Source organism: Pezoporus occidentalis, unplaced genomic scaffold, assembly GCF_034315485.1.
Source record: "Pezoporus occidentalis ecotype Australia unplaced genomic scaffold, CSIRO_AGI_Poc_V1 ctg8, whole genome shotgun sequence".
Classification (NCBI taxonomy): Eukaryota; Metazoa; Chordata; class Aves; order Psittaciformes; family Psittacidae; genus Pezoporus; species Pezoporus occidentalis.
Genome location: NW_026916158.1, coordinates 2,988,452 through 3,006,544, shown reverse-complemented (window position 1 = coordinate 3,006,544; position 18,093 = coordinate 2,988,452). Strand labels below are relative to the sequence as shown.

At 47.2% G+C, this 18,093-nt stretch overlaps 3 protein-coding genes across 3 annotated transcripts in view; 2 read left to right on the top strand and 1 right to left on the bottom strand.

Moving 5' to 3' along the window:
- Positions 1-5,054, top strand: part of LOC134155748 (zonadhesin-like) — a 53,369-nt gene extending 48,315 nt beyond the window's left edge. Inside the window, exons 54-60 of the mRNA XM_062603223.1 lie at positions 164-340; positions 1,071-1,201; positions 2,065-2,264; positions 3,450-3,588; positions 3,888-4,019; positions 4,373-4,481; positions 4,802-5,054. Coding sequence (XP_062459207.1) covers positions 164-340; positions 1,071-1,201; positions 2,065-2,264; positions 3,450-3,588; positions 3,888-4,019; positions 4,373-4,481; positions 4,802-4,952 — 1,039 coding nt within the window. The 3' untranslated portion in view covers positions 4,953-5,054. The remainder of the gene's footprint in view (positions 1-163; positions 341-1,070; positions 1,202-2,064; positions 2,265-3,449; positions 3,589-3,887; positions 4,020-4,372; positions 4,482-4,801) is intronic.
- A 2,164-nt stretch (positions 5,055-7,218) lies between these two features.
- PLAAT1 (phospholipase A and acyltransferase 1) lies at positions 7,219-9,264 on the top strand. Its single transcript, XM_062603013.1, has 4 exons — positions 7,219-7,420; positions 7,836-8,077; positions 8,255-8,523; positions 8,903-9,264. Exons 2-4 carry the CDS (start codon positions 7,939-7,941, stop codon positions 9,002-9,004), a joined length of 510 nt encoding a protein of 169 aa, XP_062458997.1. The 5' UTR covers positions 7,219-7,420; positions 7,836-7,938; the 3' UTR covers positions 9,005-9,264.
- A 1,458-nt stretch (positions 9,265-10,722) lies between these two features.
- LOC134155631 (probable cation-transporting ATPase 13A5) overlaps positions 10,723-18,093 on the bottom strand; it is a 34,672-nt gene continuing 27,301 nt past the window's right edge. Inside the window, exons 26-30 of the mRNA XM_062603011.1 lie at positions 17,374-17,548; positions 14,859-15,049; positions 13,293-13,381; positions 12,359-12,439; positions 10,723-11,660 (exon numbers count right to left, since the gene is read on the bottom strand). Coding sequence (XP_062458995.1) covers positions 11,460-11,660; positions 12,359-12,439; positions 13,293-13,381; positions 14,859-15,049; positions 17,374-17,548 — 737 coding nt within the window. The 3' untranslated portion in view covers positions 10,723-11,459. The remainder of the gene's footprint in view (positions 11,661-12,358; positions 12,440-13,292; positions 13,382-14,858; positions 15,050-17,373; positions 17,549-18,093) is intronic.

Genomic DNA, 18,093 nt, shown 5'->3' with positions numbered 1-18,093 from the left:
ACTTGCTTTATCTATCTCTTTCCCATTCAGGATAAATCATGAGAGAGAAATAAGCTTCCACTTACACCATGAGGCAGAAGTACTCTTGTGGAATTACTTAGAGTAGTACCATGAATGTTGGTTGTAGAGAGAAATGATGGTTTCATAATAACTTAATTTACAGGCGAGATGTCAACTCAGAAGATGAGTCTGAGGAGGAACCAGATCCAGGGCTCTTCCAAGGCTGCAGTGAAAATAAGCTGGGACAAGAAAACAGAACTTCGAGATGTCATATCCTGATTGACTCGAATGGTCCTTTTGTAAACTGTCACTCCATGGTCTCACCAGATTTCTATTTCACGTGAGTGTCTACTGCAGACAGTCATTCTCCCCATTTGCAAAATCATTTTGGCACTAGTTTCTGACAAGAGTTTTGCATCTTCTGTCTCCAGGGTATTAATAGAAACTGAGGCTTCAATGTATGGGTATCCTGATTCTCAACATAAGCCTAATTTTCTGCTCAGTTAAGAGTTTTGTTGGGCAGCCTGTTCTACCTTCTTAGTGGTTGCCTCATTTTTCGGAGATGCTGCATAATTGCAGATCCCATTCATCTCAGATTTTAATGCCTCTGAAAATCAGCCTGTGGATATTCAGATGAGGAAAGCTGAGAAGGTAGCACTGGTAAACAAGCACTGGGTAAAACAGAATTCTGTGTCAATATTCAAGGTATATGAACATGGGGAGGGCACCCATGTATTAAAAGAAGTGTGAAGTCCAGCTCTAAGGACTTAGCAGTGTTAGAAAGTGCTCAATAAGCAAGATGCAGCCATGGTAACCCAAACCAGAAGCAGATCACAAAGAATAACTTGCAGTTATCTATCACAAAGAATAACAAGCAGTCAGGTACCTGTTTATTGCTTGTTCATATATGAATACCTCACATGTTAGCAGCAGCTGCACAACAAATGACCTGATCCACTGTGTTCCTGTCAGCCAGAAAATGGAACTAACTCAGAGTAAGGCAGAAAAGCAGCTGAAAATGAACAAAACCAAAAGCACTGGGAATTAACACTTTCTCATGTTGCACATAGGAGCTGCCTGTTTGATATGTGTGTGGAAGGAGATGAGGATGCTACCTTATGTCGCAGTCTGGAGGAGTATGTGCTGACTTGTCAGCTGCAAGGAGTCAGTATGGAAGGCTGGAGGCAACAGACAGATTGTGGTAAGCACAGGAAGAACCAGAAACTTCTTTCTGCCTAAAGGACTCTCCAGAGCTGAGATATGAGGCTTTTCCTAGATGTACCATACATCAAAGCTGCTCAGGGAGTAAAAGCATGTTGATTCACACTTAAATCATTGTTCACAGTTTAGCATGCACACTTGCTCTTCTGGCCTTTCTTGTACGTCTTATGCTGACTTTTGCATTTAGATCCCAGCTTAGAAAGCTACTTAGGAAAGCAGATCTGTCAGGTCCTCAGCTATCAGAAATGTCTCCATTCCCAACTGGGCAAAAAAAGTTAAAATTCTGGAGACCATCACAAGCCACAAATCTGAAGGGAAAAGCATTTAATATCAATCTCTTTTTTAAATCTACAAAAAATACTAGTTCTCTATTTGCCTGTGAAATTTCAAGATAAAAAAGATTCAGCTGAAAACTCCAAATCTCTCAGACTAAAAAAATGATAAAATAAAACTTATAATGGTCTAAAATCCTTTTTTTTTCTTTCCCCAAAATTGGGAGGTTCAAGGTTCATCAAACCATACTTCCCCTGCATCACCCATGGTTAGATGACTCTGTATTCCTGGTACTTGCAGGAATAGTTATCCTGAATGTGTGAGAAGTTATTTGTGGTCAGTGAGCACCAGGAATGAGAACACAGCACACAAATAGCTTTCACAATGCATTTTTGACTTTGGAGTGCTTTACTTAGAACTCCAGTACTATTATATATGTATGCACATCTCAGTATATGTGTGGTTATCATACTGCCCTCTACAACATGGTAACATCCTCTGAATCTCAAAGGGCATTGTGTAAGTAATGCACAGCAGCCTGCTGTAACTGGACTCTCCTTATTTTTACAGGTATATCATGTCCTGCCAACAGCAACTACAGCTCATGCATGTCTGCATGCCCAGCATCCTGCAGTGACTTGACCAGCCCCTCTGAGTGTGAATCACCTTGTCTTGAGGGCTGTGAATGTCTCCCTGGCTATGTTCTTAGTGGTTTTCATTGTGTGCCTTACAGGCAATGTGGCTGCACATACCTTGACAAATATTATGAGGTACAGTCTCTCTGTGGGTCAGACAGCTCCCGTGGCACCAAATAATTTTTTTTCTGCAAATTATTTTGACAGTCTCCTCATTCTCCTCAGCATGTAATTTCCATGGAGGAGGGGAAAAGAGAGAGGGATAACTTGGTCTGCCTCTGAAATGCTGCCTGCCAGAATACAAGGCAGATGCTTTGAGAAAGCATATGATTACACTCTAACCTCCATGTTAATTCTTCACCTTTATTATAAAGGAGAAATTTAGATTGGATGTAAGGAAGAAGTTTTTTACTGTAAGGGGGTTGAGGCACTGGAATGGGTTCCCCAAGGAAGTTGTGAATTCTCCAGCCCCGGTGGTGTTCAAGGCCAGGTTAGACAGAGCCTTGGGTGGCATGGTTTAGTGTGAGGTGTCTCTGCCCATGGCAGCAGGGTTGGAAGTAGATGATCTTAAGGTCCTTTCCAACCCTAGCCATTCTATGATTCTATTATGCTAAATAATAGCCTCATAGGCTCTGAATTTTACAACACACCAGTTTCACAAAAATTCTGTCAGTCACTGTGGTCACTTTCCTCTCAGTGAAGAGCAGTACAAGCAAGGTTGAAAGTTTGTAGAGTTGGCTGTGACATGAAGAGAGTCCCAATCAAGGCTGGATTCTGAGGAATATGGAGAAACTTCCATTGTTGCTGCAGGATAGAGCAGCTTTGTAATCTCAGAGATTTCTGTTTTAATACTAGAGATTTAGTAGAGAAAAGGCCTAAGTCAGTAAAGGTCGTTTTTTATGTGAGGAAGGAGACACTATGAAAAGGTGGCACTTTCAAGAAAAATGGCACATAGCATTTCCACACTGCCTTCAGAGGCACGATGTGATGTGTCTGCCACTCTCTCTTATCTCCAGCAACAGCTAGACATCGTTGGTTGCACTTGTATCCCGCCTGGGGCTAGGATGTTGTACGCCAAACTCTTCTTTTGCATTCATTCTTGGGCCATCCTTGAGTTTCAAAGGACTGGATTAATAAAATCCTCTTGCTCTTTTGTAGTTTTACAAACTACTTAAAAAAAGAAAAAAAAAAAAAAATCTGTGCTATTGCCATTCATCAGGAAGATATCAGAGAGAGTAGCATGGGGCCCCAGTGACGCATTCATGCTTTTTCTGGCTGGTTTTATTTGATATTTTTTAACATTTAACTGCTGTCTTCTAGATTGGAGAAATATTCACCACTGATGACTGCTCTCAGAGATGCCAGTGCACAGAAAGCTCCACTGTCTTCTGCTCAAACATAGTGTGTGGATCTGATGAAATCTGTGGCATTTCAAATTACAGTCGTGGATGCTACAGGAGTAAGTCATTCACTATCACATTGTCTTTGATGCTAAGAAGCCTTGACTTCCTATTTATAGGACATCACTGAGGTGAGGTGATGAGCGTGTACAGAAGAAAAGCATACAAGGGATCTTATTCTGATGTTTCATTGTAGAAACAGTGTTTCTTTCCCTTATTCCTGTTGTCTAGTGCAAGTAATACACTTTAAAATACAGGGGATATTCAACATTAGGAGTCAGCATAATCTCTGCATGAACAGTTCTCTCAGGGTTGGGTTATCTGGGAGCCTGAAGTGTTCCTTCTTCCTTGCTGCTAGGTGGACCATGTATGCCAAATCCTTGTAAAAATGATGGAGTTTGCTCTGAAACTACTGACAGCACCTCTCTCTCCTTCCACTGTGAATGTTCAGAACTGTACACAGGACAAACCTGCGAGGCAGAAAAGAGGGGTAATAAAACTATTCTGGTTTCACTGTTTGCATTACACACACTATTTTCAAAAATGGGTGCAATTATGGAGAAGGCGGAGCTTGCTCTTCACTTCTGTGCTGTAAATGAGTAACTCAGTAGGTAAGAGCCTGTGGTCATCCAAGAAGAAAGAAGGGGGTCAAATCCCCTAGTGGGCATGACAGTAGGGCTACGTAGAGCATACAGGACCCTGGTAACATGCCACTCCAGAAATCCACATTCATCAAAGAACATGGTGTAAACCAAGGAGACAGGCAAGGGTTGAAAAAAATGTTTCTGTTCACAGTATGGTTAGCTTTCACTGACAGAACTCCTCTTTGTTCTTCATTTGAAGTCTCTGCCACAGAGGATCCCGAGAACCACACGGTTGCCATAGTCATTGGAATTGTGGCAGGTGTAGTTGTTGTCACCATTCTCATCTCCTCTGCAGTGTACCTGTACAGGTAAGGCTTTTCCCAACTTTTCTAAGTTCAAGGAACATACACCCCTTTTAGCACCTGTAAACTTCAAAACTCCCATCAGTCACATACGTGCAGGACCAAAAAGGAACCACAGCATTCAGGATCTCATTTGAAGAATGTCAGGGAAAATACAGCTTCTTCTACAGAAATTAATATATGTCATTTCCATTATCCATATGCATCACTGTCACAAAACTTGGACTTCTCCAAATTCTGACTTCATTCATGCTCACACCATTGTTTGACCTCTCACTATAGATAAAATATAGATTGATTAATTACTTTTTTTTTTCATTGTGCAGAAGGAAAAGAAAGATGGATACACATGAGATATCAAGGAATTCTTTGAAACAGCCCGGGAATGTACTGGATGACAGAGTACATGAGCACAATTATGGCTGCATTGTGAACAATGCATTTGATCAAAATGAATCCCAAACTACATACCTATAGTTAGCAATACTTTTCCAATTAATTTGTATTACTTTCTGCTCTTGTATTTTAATAGTATTTCTAATATTTTGAGAATAAATAAATCATTGCATTTGCTGAAAACCTTTGAAGTTGTTCATTTAAAGTACCTCTCAGATCTCATGTTACAGACCCAAATTGAAATATATCCTAACTCAGAGACTGTTGTCTTCAGAGACTGTAAAACACAACATCCAGGCACAATTTGGCAGTAAAGTGTGCTGCACACCATCACATACACACCTCTGACAGATGTACTAGCCATAGATAGACTGATGAGGTCAGAATTCATTGTATCATCCCAGGCAGGTCTTCAAGAAATCATCTTACCCCACAGCCTTTCATGGGGAGGGGATTAGCTGACTGAGTTGGATACAGTTCTTACCCCTCTTCTGGCAAGGCATATTCAACTGGGGAGAGAAAGAATAAAGAAACCGCTGAACTCATGAGGTGACAGGTGTAGGAAAAAAAGATGACCCTCGTTGCCCCCCATGGGAGTGCTGGACTAAAAGAAGGGACTGTTTGAAGGAGAGCTGCCTCCTTGCTGTTATGGTGGAGTGGACAAGAAGGAGGGTTGTCATCAGTCCTCTGCCTGAAAGGCCTAAGCAAAGGCCTTAACTTCACAAAGCATAACTTCACTAAAACTTTCTAAAGAATAAGATCCTGTAATAAACTTTCCTTTGAGGTCTTTGCAGACTCTGAAGCTGCCACACTCTGATGAATGTGGGTAGACATCTGCATTGGCTCAGTCCCAGACCATGCTAAGGATGCCGCTACAGCAGAAGGCCAAATGTGTTTGGGGCAAGGCACGATAAGATGCAGTGTGAGACGCCTACTCCATGACAGACCACTCAAAACACTCAGGAAACTGAGGCACTGACTGGGCCTCGTCCAAGCCCTGAACTAATTTCCTGTGCCATGAGTGAAGCTTTGTGACTTACAGAGTGCACCATTTGCTGATAATTTTCCAGTTCTTTGCAGCTTCACTTCTGATTATGGTAAGGAACAATGTGGGCTTCCTGTTGTCACTGCCATAATCCTGGTTTTTATTTACTTATGCTTTCTCCTTTCCCTTGTGTCCATAAACTCATGGATGCTGCTAGCAAGAAAAGCATTGTGACCTCCATGAACAGTAAGGTAGATAAAAGGCATTTTATTCTGATCCATTCGAGAACATGCTAGCTGTCCACACATGCACAGCACAGCTATTTTGGACAGGATGTGACTGGAAAGGGGCTTTCAGCCTCATTACCTAATGAAAATGAATAACAGATCTACTCATGCACAAACGAACAGTCAACCTTATGCTGGAATTTCACCACAATTAATTTTAAAGGCATCTTTCCTGTTAGCCGAGTGGCAGCTTCCTACTGCACTCTCACACCTTCTAACCATGCAATGCTGTGAATGTTGACCACAGGTGACCAGGCTCACCTCCCCTTGCAGCTGGTAGGAGCACAGGCCAGTCCCTACCCTGCAGGATCCCAGCCCCAGCTCTTTCAAGCAGCAGGGCCCAGCTGCACCCAGGTAAAGCAGACTTCTCGGTTTCCATAGATCCCCTTTCCCTCCACCAATACCACAAGAATTCCCTTTGTTTTTCACTGCAAAGCTCTACAAATACTTCAGACTTGAAACAAGGGACGATACAGAAAGAATTACAATACACTGCTCCACTGGCTTAACTATTTCATGTCAGTAGAAGCCAGGAAAATGCCAAATCTGCAGCTCTGATCTTTTAAATCAACCAGCTTGCTCACCTGACTTTTGAAACACTAACCTTTAAATGCACTGCTTAGTCCAGCTCACTCAGAGGACTTTGTTGTTAGTGAACCCTCCTTCTTAACATACCGTACTGGTGACAGCCAAAGAGGAGACAACTGTGCCTACTCAGCTGTGCTCAGCCCTCAGCTCAGAGGATTACTGCCGGGTACAATCACGAAACTCCTCTGATATCCTAAAGGAAATTCCTCGGCCACAACATGAAAACCCATCCTAGAAATCTCTTTGCCTTAAAACGGCCACTGGGATTTCCTCTGAGCCTCCTTTGCTTCTCTTCACTAGGAAAAAAGAAGTGGATCAGCAGTGTGCCTTTTCTGTATCATAAGGTTACCCGGTAAGGGATGCTCGCTCTCTGCTCGGCAGGACAGCCCCGGCCCCGCATATCGGAGCTCACCCCCGCGGCCGGCGGGGCGCCGGCAGGGGCTCCCAGCGAGGAGGAGGTGATGGCCCGTCTTTCCCAGGGGCAGGACGAGCTTTTCCACACGACGCACAGATTTAGCAACACCTCCTAGAGCGCAGCCTCCAGACGAGGAGCAAAACGACTGCTCATCAGGGCTCCTCCTCGCTATTTATAACGGCCGGGAGGAGCGAGGACCCGGCCCAGCTTCCGCCGCTGCCCCCGCCCCGGCGTGGCAGCCCTGCTGCGGTGACAGCGGGGACGGCGCTGCAGGGTGAGCGGGGCACTGGGGGGGCATTGGGGTGCGGGCAGGCGTCTGCCAGCAGGACGTAGCTCTCCCGGGCTGCCGAGAGAGGCGAGCTGACCTGGGGACGGGCTGGGCGCCTCGCGGCCCTGCGACTGTCTGCCGGAGCCGCCGCGGTACCGGCACAAGCAGAGCCCCGAAAGGCACACGGCCGGGGCGGAACAGCAGACCGCTGTCCGGGGAGAGCACCGAGCGCTGCAGGCCGAAGGCCAGCCCGTAAAATGGCTTCATCCTCCGCGGGAGCGGTGGCGATTTCAAGCGCTGACTCCCCGGCTGCGCGTCGCTGGGCCCTGCAGAGGGCCGGGCGGCCGAGGCAGTAGTTAGGTGCCGGCTGCGATAGATAGAGCGTGCCAGTGCTAAGCCCTAATGATCTTCCTGCCTGCAGTCTTCCAGGAGATGCTCGGTGCACATCCCAGACCTCCCCTCCACCGTGCCTTGCACTGAGCCTGCCCAGCGAGAGGGGCATGTCCTGACCTTGGGCTCTGGAGATGGCAGCCATCCAGAGCTTTAGTACCACCCACCCCGGTGACCCTGAGCCTGGGGACCTGATCGAGATCTTCCGGCCAGCTTACCAGCACTGGGCCCTCTACGTGGGAGACGGGTATGTCATCAACGTGACGCCTGAAGGTAAGGCTGGTGCAGCTTGGCAGGGTGCAGATGGGCCTTTGGGATGACCAGGGAGCCCCTTCTCCATGGGCTGGTGGGGAGCCCTGTGGGTGCAGATGACCTTCTCAGAAACCCATCTGAGGTCTGGGAGGAGCCAGATGGGGTCTGCCTGGCTCATCCTATCCCTGCCTTCCCCAGATGAAGGGCCCCCAGCCGCGTTCTCCAGTGTGAAGTCAGTGTTCAGCAGGAAGGCCCGGGTGAGGATGCAGCTCCTGAAGGATGTGGTGGGAAATGATACCTACCACGTCAACAACAAGTATGACGGCACCTATGCTCCCCTCCCCGTGGAGGAGATCATCCGCCGTGCTGAGTACCTCATTGACCAGGAGGTGTCTTATGACCTGCTCAGCAACAACTGTGAGCACTTTGTGACCCTGCTCCGCTATGGGGAGGGTGTCTCTAGCCAGGTAAGTAACATGGTGTAAGGCCCTGTATGCCTCACAGTGCATCTGCTTGCTGCTGTATGAGTCCATGGACTGGGGCACAGCCTAGAAACTGCCTGGGGACAGCAAAGTCCAAGGCATAGGATCCAGACTGTCATTGCCTCTGGCCTCACAGGAGATCATGAACCAGGAGGTTCACTGTCTGCACCTTGATAGAGCCCTCTTACCAAATGCCACAGCCTAAGGGTGAAAGCCTGGGTGCTGCCTTGTTTGCTTATGGGGAAGGTGTCTCTTATTCAATTAATTGCTTTGATTATCCCTGCCTGCTCTTCATTATTCATGCCTGGGGGTAAAAAAAAAAAAAAGCTCATCATGTTCCAGCCTGTGTTTTACTTCTCTGCAGGCCAACAGAGCAATCAGTGCCATCGGGTTTGTGACAGCTGCTGCTGGTGCCTTCTCCTTGTTGGGCTTGCTTCGGAGCAGATCCAGAGAGAGACAGTATTGATGGGCCATTGGGATGAGCTCGGAGCAGGGCAGAGGCCCTGCCTGGGTTACTTGGAACAGTTTGTGGCCACAGCTGCCACTAAGATTTACTACCAACTGTGTCCCCTTGCTGAGAGCAGCACTAGTCTCTTTTCCACATCAGCTTTTGTTTCATTGCCTGTGATGATTTTTGTAGTAGTTTGGGAGTGTCTGCAAGCAAATTCTCCTCATGCACCCAGTGCTCTGCTGGGGAATGGTGCAGGCTTTCTACCCACATCATAGAGTCATAGAGTAGTTAGGGTTGGAAAGGACCTTAAGATCATCTCGTTCCAACATCCTGGTTTTATTAGCTACACCCTGCTGCCTTTTTCTGTGAATAACTTGTTTTAACCTTAACATTATTACTTTGTTTTTCTTGTTTGGGGTGTTCTGTTTTTTAATTAAAACTAATGTAAATGTATTGCTGAGTGTTTATTGTGTGTCCTCCAGCTAAGGGCCTGTTCAAGTGGAAAACCCCAGGTTCTCAGGCCTGCGAAAGGGCAGACAAAGCATGCACTGTGTTTTGGAGCCTGTGTGCACTGCCTACATGGAGCTGCTCCTGTGAAGGGCGGGAGGTAGGAAGGAAGGGCTGGTCTTACAAGTTATATCCTTCAGTGTTTTAAATGAGTGCGCTATTGTTTCATGATGGTGTTGTGGTCAATTTTCTCCTGCCTGGAAACCATCCCTTTCACTGGCTCTTGTGCCTCCTTTTGGGAGCAGCAGAGCCCCAGTTTGGTGGGGGGATGGTGGTGTGGTCTAGCAAAAAAACAGGTAGGGTTTTCACTGTTTGTTCCAGACTGGGGCTGCTGTGCCACTGAAATGCTTCATCACTGTAAGTGCAGTAATTGTTTGCACTGTATCTTACCAGGCTTACTAGATGATCTTTACACTCCCTTCTAACCGAAACCATTCTATGATTCTACTCCTTGGGCTGCCAAAGCACTGAGGTTTAAAGATCACAATGGATTGCAAGGCAGCCTTTCTGCGGTGCTGTGGGTGATGTACCTAGAGAATGAGCTATGCAGCACCTATGCCCCATCTCCCTGTGTACAGAGCCCTGCTATTTCAGTGTTGCAAAGCTGACATGCGGCTTGTCTTAGAAAAGTGTGATTTATTGCTTTTTACCAGGAGCATGAGGCTGATGTGTTTAGAACCATGTTATTTACAGATGGCATGTAAGAAATAAAATCCTGTGTGGCTTTTGCCACAAGCAGCTGCCTGGACTGTAAGAAGAGATGGCAGCAAAAGAGCTGTTTGTAAGAGGCTTGCTGGTTTTTGTCTGCTCTTAACACGTACATAAAGGGATCAGAGGGGTTTTTTTAAACATCAGTTGTTTCAGTGTTTGAAATAACAAAACCAAGACTTCTGGTCATATTTGTAGTGCCCTCTGTTACTACATTTAAATGAAGTCACTCTTTTTTAATATGAGAAAGCATAATAAAACTGAAAGTCCTTTTTTTTTTTTTCTTCCTGCAAGTGTAACCAAGAGATCTTTCATAGCTAAACTAATTAGGTGGTTGAACCACTTGAGCAAGTACAAAGGGGCTCAATCTCTTGTACCTATCCAGCAGCCATGTGCTGGAGCAGGTTAAACTCCCTGCTTCTTGGCATGACCTAGTTAAAGTGAGAAGCCAAGACTTAGCCCTGCTTTCTGCTGCGTGACAGCAAACACAGGGCAGGACCTGGAAGGGGGGTGGGGGCGTGTGTGTCATGTATGCAGCAGTTGTGCTGGCCTTTCCAGCCTTAAGTAGGGCATATCCTCACCAGCCTTCTCAGCCTGGTCTCACAGCAATCCATGAGCTTTAACCTTTCGTATACTTGCAGCATTATGCCTGCAAGAACTGGCAAGGGATAGCTGTGAGAGGGCAATGTAGGCACCCTCTCACATCTGTAATGTGATCTGTAATCATTCTGCGATGCAAGAAAACTGGAATTGCTTCATCTGGGGAACTTTCTTGGAGTTCTTGGAAGCTGCAGTGTTGCGTTAAACACAGGATTTTGCAATTGTACACGTGCTCCTCTGTGCAGTCAAGACTTACTCTGGATTGCGTTCCTTCAAGCCTGATGGGCGCATTGACAGGATTTGGTGGAGCAGTGACTGAAACATGGAGTGAGAGTGTGACATGGAGCAACAGAAGCCATTGCTTTGCTGTATTCAGTATTTTTGAGTCTTTGTAGGAGTTGCTGGCAAGGCCCAAGAACTGCTGTTGCCACGGAGTAGAGTCAAGGCTGTTATTTCACTAGCAGCCAAGAGAATAAACCTTGCCTGTCCCCTAGGCACAGCCAGCACAGGCCCAGGGGCCCCTGAATGGGTGGGTTTATGCAGGGATTTCAAACATGTGAAGCTAGCACACACAGGATGCAGACACAGGCTGTTCAGTGCAAGCCAGCGAAGCTACCAGCACTGTGCAGCCCCACACCCAGCTGCAGGGTCTCACCTAGTCCTTGTCACTGTGTTCATAGGTGGGGTTAATGTAAATCTCATCTGTGCTTTTTGCTGCGAAGTCTTCTGTGTTTACAGGAGGCCAGTTGGGATCCCTCTGCAGCGTCCTCTGCCATTTTCGGTACTGGCTGTTTGATTGGTACCCAAACCAGGCTTTAATCAACAGCCAGAGGTGCTTGTTCTGCAAGATAATGTCCTGTGGAGTGACATGATGCAGGGTCAGTGTTATTGTGCTTCACTGGAAAGGAGGACCACTTGGGGACAAAAGCCGTCCCTTGCTACATGCACAGACCCCTGAGCCCCATGGCGCTGGGCAGCTGTGTGCACAGCTGACAAATGCCACCTTCCTTATCCACACGAAGGCTCTGCTCAGTTCTGTCAGGACAGCACTGATCTCGGTTTAGCTGATGGGGATAATCAAGGGGGAAGATTTTCCTCCTGAGGCTGTGGGACAACCAGGCACTGCTGCTTCTTGCCGGGGACTATCCCTGGTGCTGCATACAGCCAGCCTCAGTCCACAGAACACTTCAGGACTTAGTCATTACTGCAGTTTCCAATGCCACAAGCCTGTGTAGTCTCTGGCCTGATTGTAGGTCAAGAGGGAACTGGTTGTTTCAAAATCACTGCCAAGCGCCTGGCCCATGATGCCGTGGACTCTTCCCAGGCAGCTGCACTTCTGCTCACTCCCTCTCTAAAGACTTGAGATGTGGTCTAAATCATCTCTGGGGCTGCATAAAATGTATCTGACTGACACACATTGAGTCTTAAGGGGAAAAAAAAGCCTGAAGTTTTATGCTTCTACAGGACATTGCAGCTGTAAATGGGGTAGAAAGACCTCACAAAGGGCTCCTCCTGTTCACCCCAGGGAGCAGGTAGGTAAACAAAGGCACTCACCTCTGTAAATAAAGAAACACAAAAGGTGACCAAGAGCATTAGTAAGACGTAAACTCTCCAGATGAGAGGAGTGCAAAGAAACTGTTGGAAAAGACATGAACAGCAATTAGGCTTAAATGCCTTGTCAAGATTTGTATCTGTTCCTAATGATTTGAGAAGCTGAGTTTTCCCAGGAATAAGTATGGAGGAGGCAGTGGGAAATAACACTTGTCACAGAGATCTTGGAAGGTTTGATGCCAGATCCCCCATGGCATGTAGCTGCCTAACTCATCTTGGCTATTTAAGCTGCTGCTGAAACATGCAGATTGGGTGCCTGGGTCAAGATCCGGTGCTCAAATACTTCCAGGGAGCTGCAGCTAATGCACGATGTGTGGCTTCTCTCCCTCTGTATATGCTTGCCCTAATGGCAGGCCCCTTCTGAATTCATCATTTGCAGGATGTCTGGAGATGATCCTAAGGGCTTTGCCATTCCCGATGTTGCACAGCACAGCTGGAGGCAGCTGCCTGCACTGTGCCCTGGCTGAATGCCCAGGAGGGCTGAAGCAGCTGGCCCCATGTAAGTTCATGGTGCTCCTAGAGAAGGGGGTGGCAGCAGCAATCCTTGCCCACTCGCTTCTCTGGCCAACAAGCCTCCTCCAGTACAAAACCACAATCCACCCTATTGTGCCTTTTCTGTTAGTCAGAAAAGCCCAGCAAGCTATAAGCGCTTTTTCTTCTCCTGGTGATGCCCAGTCTTTAGAGAAGAGGAGGTCTACCTCATTAATGAAGCTCTTGTAAGAGGGGTATTAGAGACGTTTGAAAGGGCTGCCCAATCACCATCAGATCAGCAAATTAATTTACAAAACTGCAGGTGTAGCTTCTGCTCTGTATGCTTAGGTAGAGGGCCAGCAAAATTCATGGATGAGAAGGAAATACATATTTAGTTTGTGCTTACCTGCATTCCACTGTACACAGCATCAATGTCTGCGAAGAAGAGGAAGAGGCAGACTGCAAGCTGGAGGGCCAGGAGCACTGAAAATACATCTATGGAAAGAAGAGCATTTGTGGCCCTGGGAAGGAGGGAGTCTGGTGATAAAACTCAGCAAATACGCTGGCAGAAGCCCAACTGCTAATGTTATAAAAATGCTATCATGTAGAGTGCCTTTCTTTTCCTCCTCCGTAAAAGAAGAGCTAGGGAACTGAGCTGCTCCCCAGCAGCCTGTTCCAAAGCTCACCACCCACACTTTTTATTTGCACAAGTGATTCGACACATCCTGATTCTTATACAGCCACAGAAAACTGCCCCAAAGGGGCACTGCTGTGAGCCACACCAGCATTCCTCCTGCGCTTGCTTCTCCATGTGCTCAGCTGCATGCTTGGAGCACCAGCAGTGGAAGAGGCTGCTTGTCCTCCCCTACAGAAGAGCCCACTACTTCTGCACCAACAGAATACAAAGGTGGGCTACTCCTGTGCCTTTCACAGGGAGGGTCTGTCTGGCTTTGCATCCTTTTCCAAAGGAGCAGGAGGCCACAGTGATGGCAAATAGCTCAGACATCCAGAGGTGCCAAACTCCTGGCAGTGACCAGGAACTGAGCATCTTAAAACTAGCTGGCAGATTGGGTCAATAGCTCCCAACAGCCTCCTGGCAACCTTCTTGCTGTCTGGGACTAGAGGCTGCTGAGTGGGTGGCAAAACCAAGGGAATTGTCCTTTGATTCCTCCTAGGCACTGCCCCAGTATGGGGATAAAACACAAGATAAGTACATGCAGATTTCTCAGCTGACAGAGTCCTGTGTCCCATCTCAGCCTGGCTGCTTGCAGGGCAGCTTTTTTCTGCTCTTGCCTCTCTTCTGCAGGTGATCAATGCTCTGTGAAACAGGTCTGGGACCTGCCTTTTAACAAAATCCTTAACAAAATCAACTCTGCTAAGATGAAGCAACCTCCTGCCCTCTCATCCATGAGAAAAAAATGCTGCAATTGCAAAGGAGCTACCAGTGAACTCATGGATAGAAGGGCTACATCATCTCTGCAAAACTCAGGAAAAAAAAAGGTTATTGTGAGAGGATTTTAGCAGTGATATTATCACAGGCTTTTCTCTCTCATCACTAGGAATGGAAGTCAAACAAGATAAGACTGTGAATCTCAGAGGAAATTTTCTGCTGTATTTTGAAACAGATGTATCTGATCCTCATGTTCTTTGTGTGGACAATAATGCACAGTTCTGTACTAAATCCAGTACATCATCTTCTGGGATGCACATTTTCCAAACCAAGATGCAGTCTGCTTTTTCAGCTATGCTGCCTCTTATCTCAAGGAAGGAGCTAACATAAGCAGTGCTTACTGAGCTTTTTTCAAATTGAGAAGTAGGAGCTCACATATACTAACAATTATTCTACATGCCAGTAACCTGTGTGGATACAGAAAAATCCACAACACCCCTTCCCTAGCAGCCTCTCCTGCCAGGGTTATTTTGAGGCAGGAACAGGAGTCCGTGGAGTACATGTTACTCCAGCTCTACTCACAATTGGTGTAGATGGGCTTCCGGAATGGCTTTCCCTTGGAAAAGACAAAGGCCACAATGATGCAATTGATAGAGGACAGCGGCCACAATGTAGTGTCTTCATAACTGAGTACATTGCTCTGGGAACCGCTGCTGGTACTGTTTCCACCTGGGCTACTGTTGGACATGGTCTGGTTCCCTGGAGAGCAGTGTCTGTAAGGTAACATGCAGCACTTTGTTCCTGCTCCGTCTAGCAACAGAGAGCTGCAACAGCAATTCCCTCTTCTTTCTAACCCAGCCTACTGTAATAACCATGTAACAGCCACTGAAGTGAAACTTCAAAACAAACAAACAAACCAGCCAAATGAAAAATCATCTTAATCTTCTGGTCTGTGCCAAAATCTCAGCTTGCAGGTGGCCAACAGCAGCAATGTTTGAGAGGCAACGGCTATGAAGATGCAGTCCCCAGCTGCCTGCACACCACTCTGGCACACTTGCCCTGCGGTACATGTGTGCAGCGACAGGAAAATGGTCCTGGCTGAGCCCTGGCACCTGGGAGCATCCTCACTGAAACCCCTCATGCCCCACAGGTTTATTTCTGCATGATGGTATGCTGCGCATTAATATATATTATAATCTAGATGCAATATATATATATATAACATATACATATGTACCCGGGTAATTATAGACCGGTCAGTCTTACCTCCATCCCTGGAAAGGTAATGGAACAACTTATTCTTGACACCATCTCTAGGCATATCAAGGATAAGGAGGTCATTAAGAGCAGCCAACATGGCTTTATCAAGGGGAAGTCATGTTTGACCAACCTTATAGCCTTCTATGAGCAAGTAACTAGGTGGATGGATGATGGTAGAGCGGTAGATGTGGTTTTTCTTGATTTCAGTAAGGCATTTGATACTGTCTCCCACAGCATCCTCATAGATAAGCTAAGGAAGTGTGGGCTTGATGATCAGGTAGTGAGGTGGATCAAGAACTGGTTGGAAGGAAGAAGGCAGAGGGTTGTGGTCAATGGGGCAGAATCTAGCTGGAGGTCTGTGACTAGTGGAGTCCCTCAGGGGTCGGTGCTGGGACCAGTGCTGTTTAATATTTTCATCAAGGACCTGGATGAGGGAACTGAATGTACCCTCAGCAAGTTTGCTGATGATACTAAACTGGGAGGAGTGGCTGACACACCAGAGGGCTGTGTTGCCATTCAGCGAGACCTGGACAGGCTGGAGAGGTGGGCGGAGAGGAACTTGATGAAATTCAACAAGGGCAAGTGCAGAGTCTTGCATCTGGGGAAGAACAACCCCATGTACCAGTACAGGTTGGGGGCTGACCTGCTGGACAGTAGTGAAGGGGAAAGGGACCTGGGGGTCCTGGTGGATAGGAGGATGACATGAGCCAACAATGTGCCCTTGTGGCCAAGAAGGCCAATGGCATCCTAGGGTGCATTAGAAAGAGTGTGCTTAGTAGGTCAAGAGAGGTTCTCCTCCCCCTCTACTCTGCCCTGGTGAGGCCGCATCTGGAATATTGTGTCCGGTTCTGGGCCCCTCAGTTCAAGAAGGACAGGGAATTGCTTGAAAGAGTCCAGCGCAGAGCTACAAAGATGATTAAGGGAATGAAACATCTCTCTTATGAGGAGAGGCTGAGGGAGCTGGGACTCTTTAGCTTGGAGAAGAGGAGACTGAGGGGTGACCTCATCAGTGTTTACAAATATGCAAAGGGTGAGTGTCAGGATGACGGAGCGAGGGTTTTTTCAGTGATGTCCAGTGATAGGACAAGGGGCAATGGGTGTAAACTGGAGCGTAGGAGGTTCCATGTGAACATCAGGAAAAATTTCTTTACTGTGAGAGTGACAGATCACTGGAACAGGTTGCCCAGGAGGGTTGTGGAGTCTCCTACGTTGGAGATATTCAAGGCCCGCCTGGACAAGTTCCTGTGTGATGTACTCTAGGTTACCCTGCTCTTGCAGGAGGGTTGGACTAGATGATCTCTTGAGGTCCCTTCCAACCCTTAGGATTCTGTGATTCTGTGATAACATACAGTTCAGCTCTGGAATATGGGGAGACTTTTCATCTTTCACAGACACAAACGGCTGCGGCTTCCAGCCTCGTAACTGTTTCGTAAGCCGAGCTAGGTCCCAGAAGAGCCCGGCCCAAGGGCTGGTTATTACTGTGGGGCCTGACCCCGAGAGCAGGCAGTACAGGGGAGCAGAGGGACGGCCAGCGAAGCTTGCACTTCTGGGGGCAGAGTCTTGCATGCTTCAGAGGCGGTGCTTGAAAACCACGTTAGGCGTCCAACTGGTCCTCGAGGTTGTAGTGCAGTATCTGCAGCAACTTAATTTTGTCTTGGCAGTGTTCTGCTGAGTACACACACGGCTTGGGGGGGGGGGGGGGGGGGGGGGAAGAATTGCCCCACTCGGGTTCTGTGGTGTGCCCAGCAGCAGGCCACAGTGAGGCTGAAGTGTCCCCCCTAAGTAGCAGCAATGTGATCTGCAAGTTTGAAGTCAGAGACAAAAAAGAGAGCCTTACCTCTGGCTGGCCAGTGCTACATACCAGGGCTGCTGCCTCACCAGGAGGAAGCCACAGGTTTGCATGATTATGGTAAAACACACGTTGAGGATGATGGAGAACAGCAATGGAGGAGAGATGAGCTGGCCAGGAGGGCGATAAGGTGCCAGCTTTGGATAGGCTTCAGTCAAACTCACTGGAGAGAAACAAGAGGCATTTACAGTCCATAGCAACCCAGCCCACCAGCATTCTCCCTCTGTACTTGATGGGCAAGCAGAGCCACAAGCAGACCCACTCATCTGCTTATCACAGGTGAAAGTTGCAAAACCTGGCCCTAATAAGCAGACAAGAAATGGCTATTATCTTCATTATTTTCCACCTGAAACTTCTCTGAATCCCCCTTTAGGAAAACACACAGAGAAGATGAGGAATACCATCCTATCCGTGGGCATCTCCACAGCAGTTTAAGAGCTGTACTGGGTCTCATGACAGACACACAGGAGCCCCATAGCAGTCACCAAAGCAACTGTTCCTTTTCCAGTCAAGTCTCACATCAAAACCCTAGCGGTTACTTACAGACTTCTGCAGCTTCGAGCTATGGGCCAGATCTCATATCCCTGGGCCCTAGGGATTGATCTAGCATCAGTTGTTATGATGTTACTGACACAGCAGAATGTGGCTCTTCATTTTAATTTTTATTGGGAAATGAAGTCAGCTATTTATAACTCAGGCTCTCAAACA

Excerpts from the sequence above, each read along its gene's own strand:
- PLAAT1 (XM_062603013.1), top strand. The coding sequence starts at position 7,939 with ATGGCAGCCATCCAGAGCTTTAGTACCACCCACCCCGGTGACCCTGAG. Across the intron at positions 8,078-8,254 it reads CATCAACGTGACGCCTGAAG|ATGAAGGGCCCCCAGCCGCG; the intron begins GTAAGGCTGGTG and ends TGCCTTCCCCAG. Across the intron at positions 8,524-8,902 it reads GGGAGGGTGTCTCTAGCCAG|GCCAACAGAGCAATCAGTGC; the intron begins GTAAGTAACATG and ends ACTTCTCTGCAG.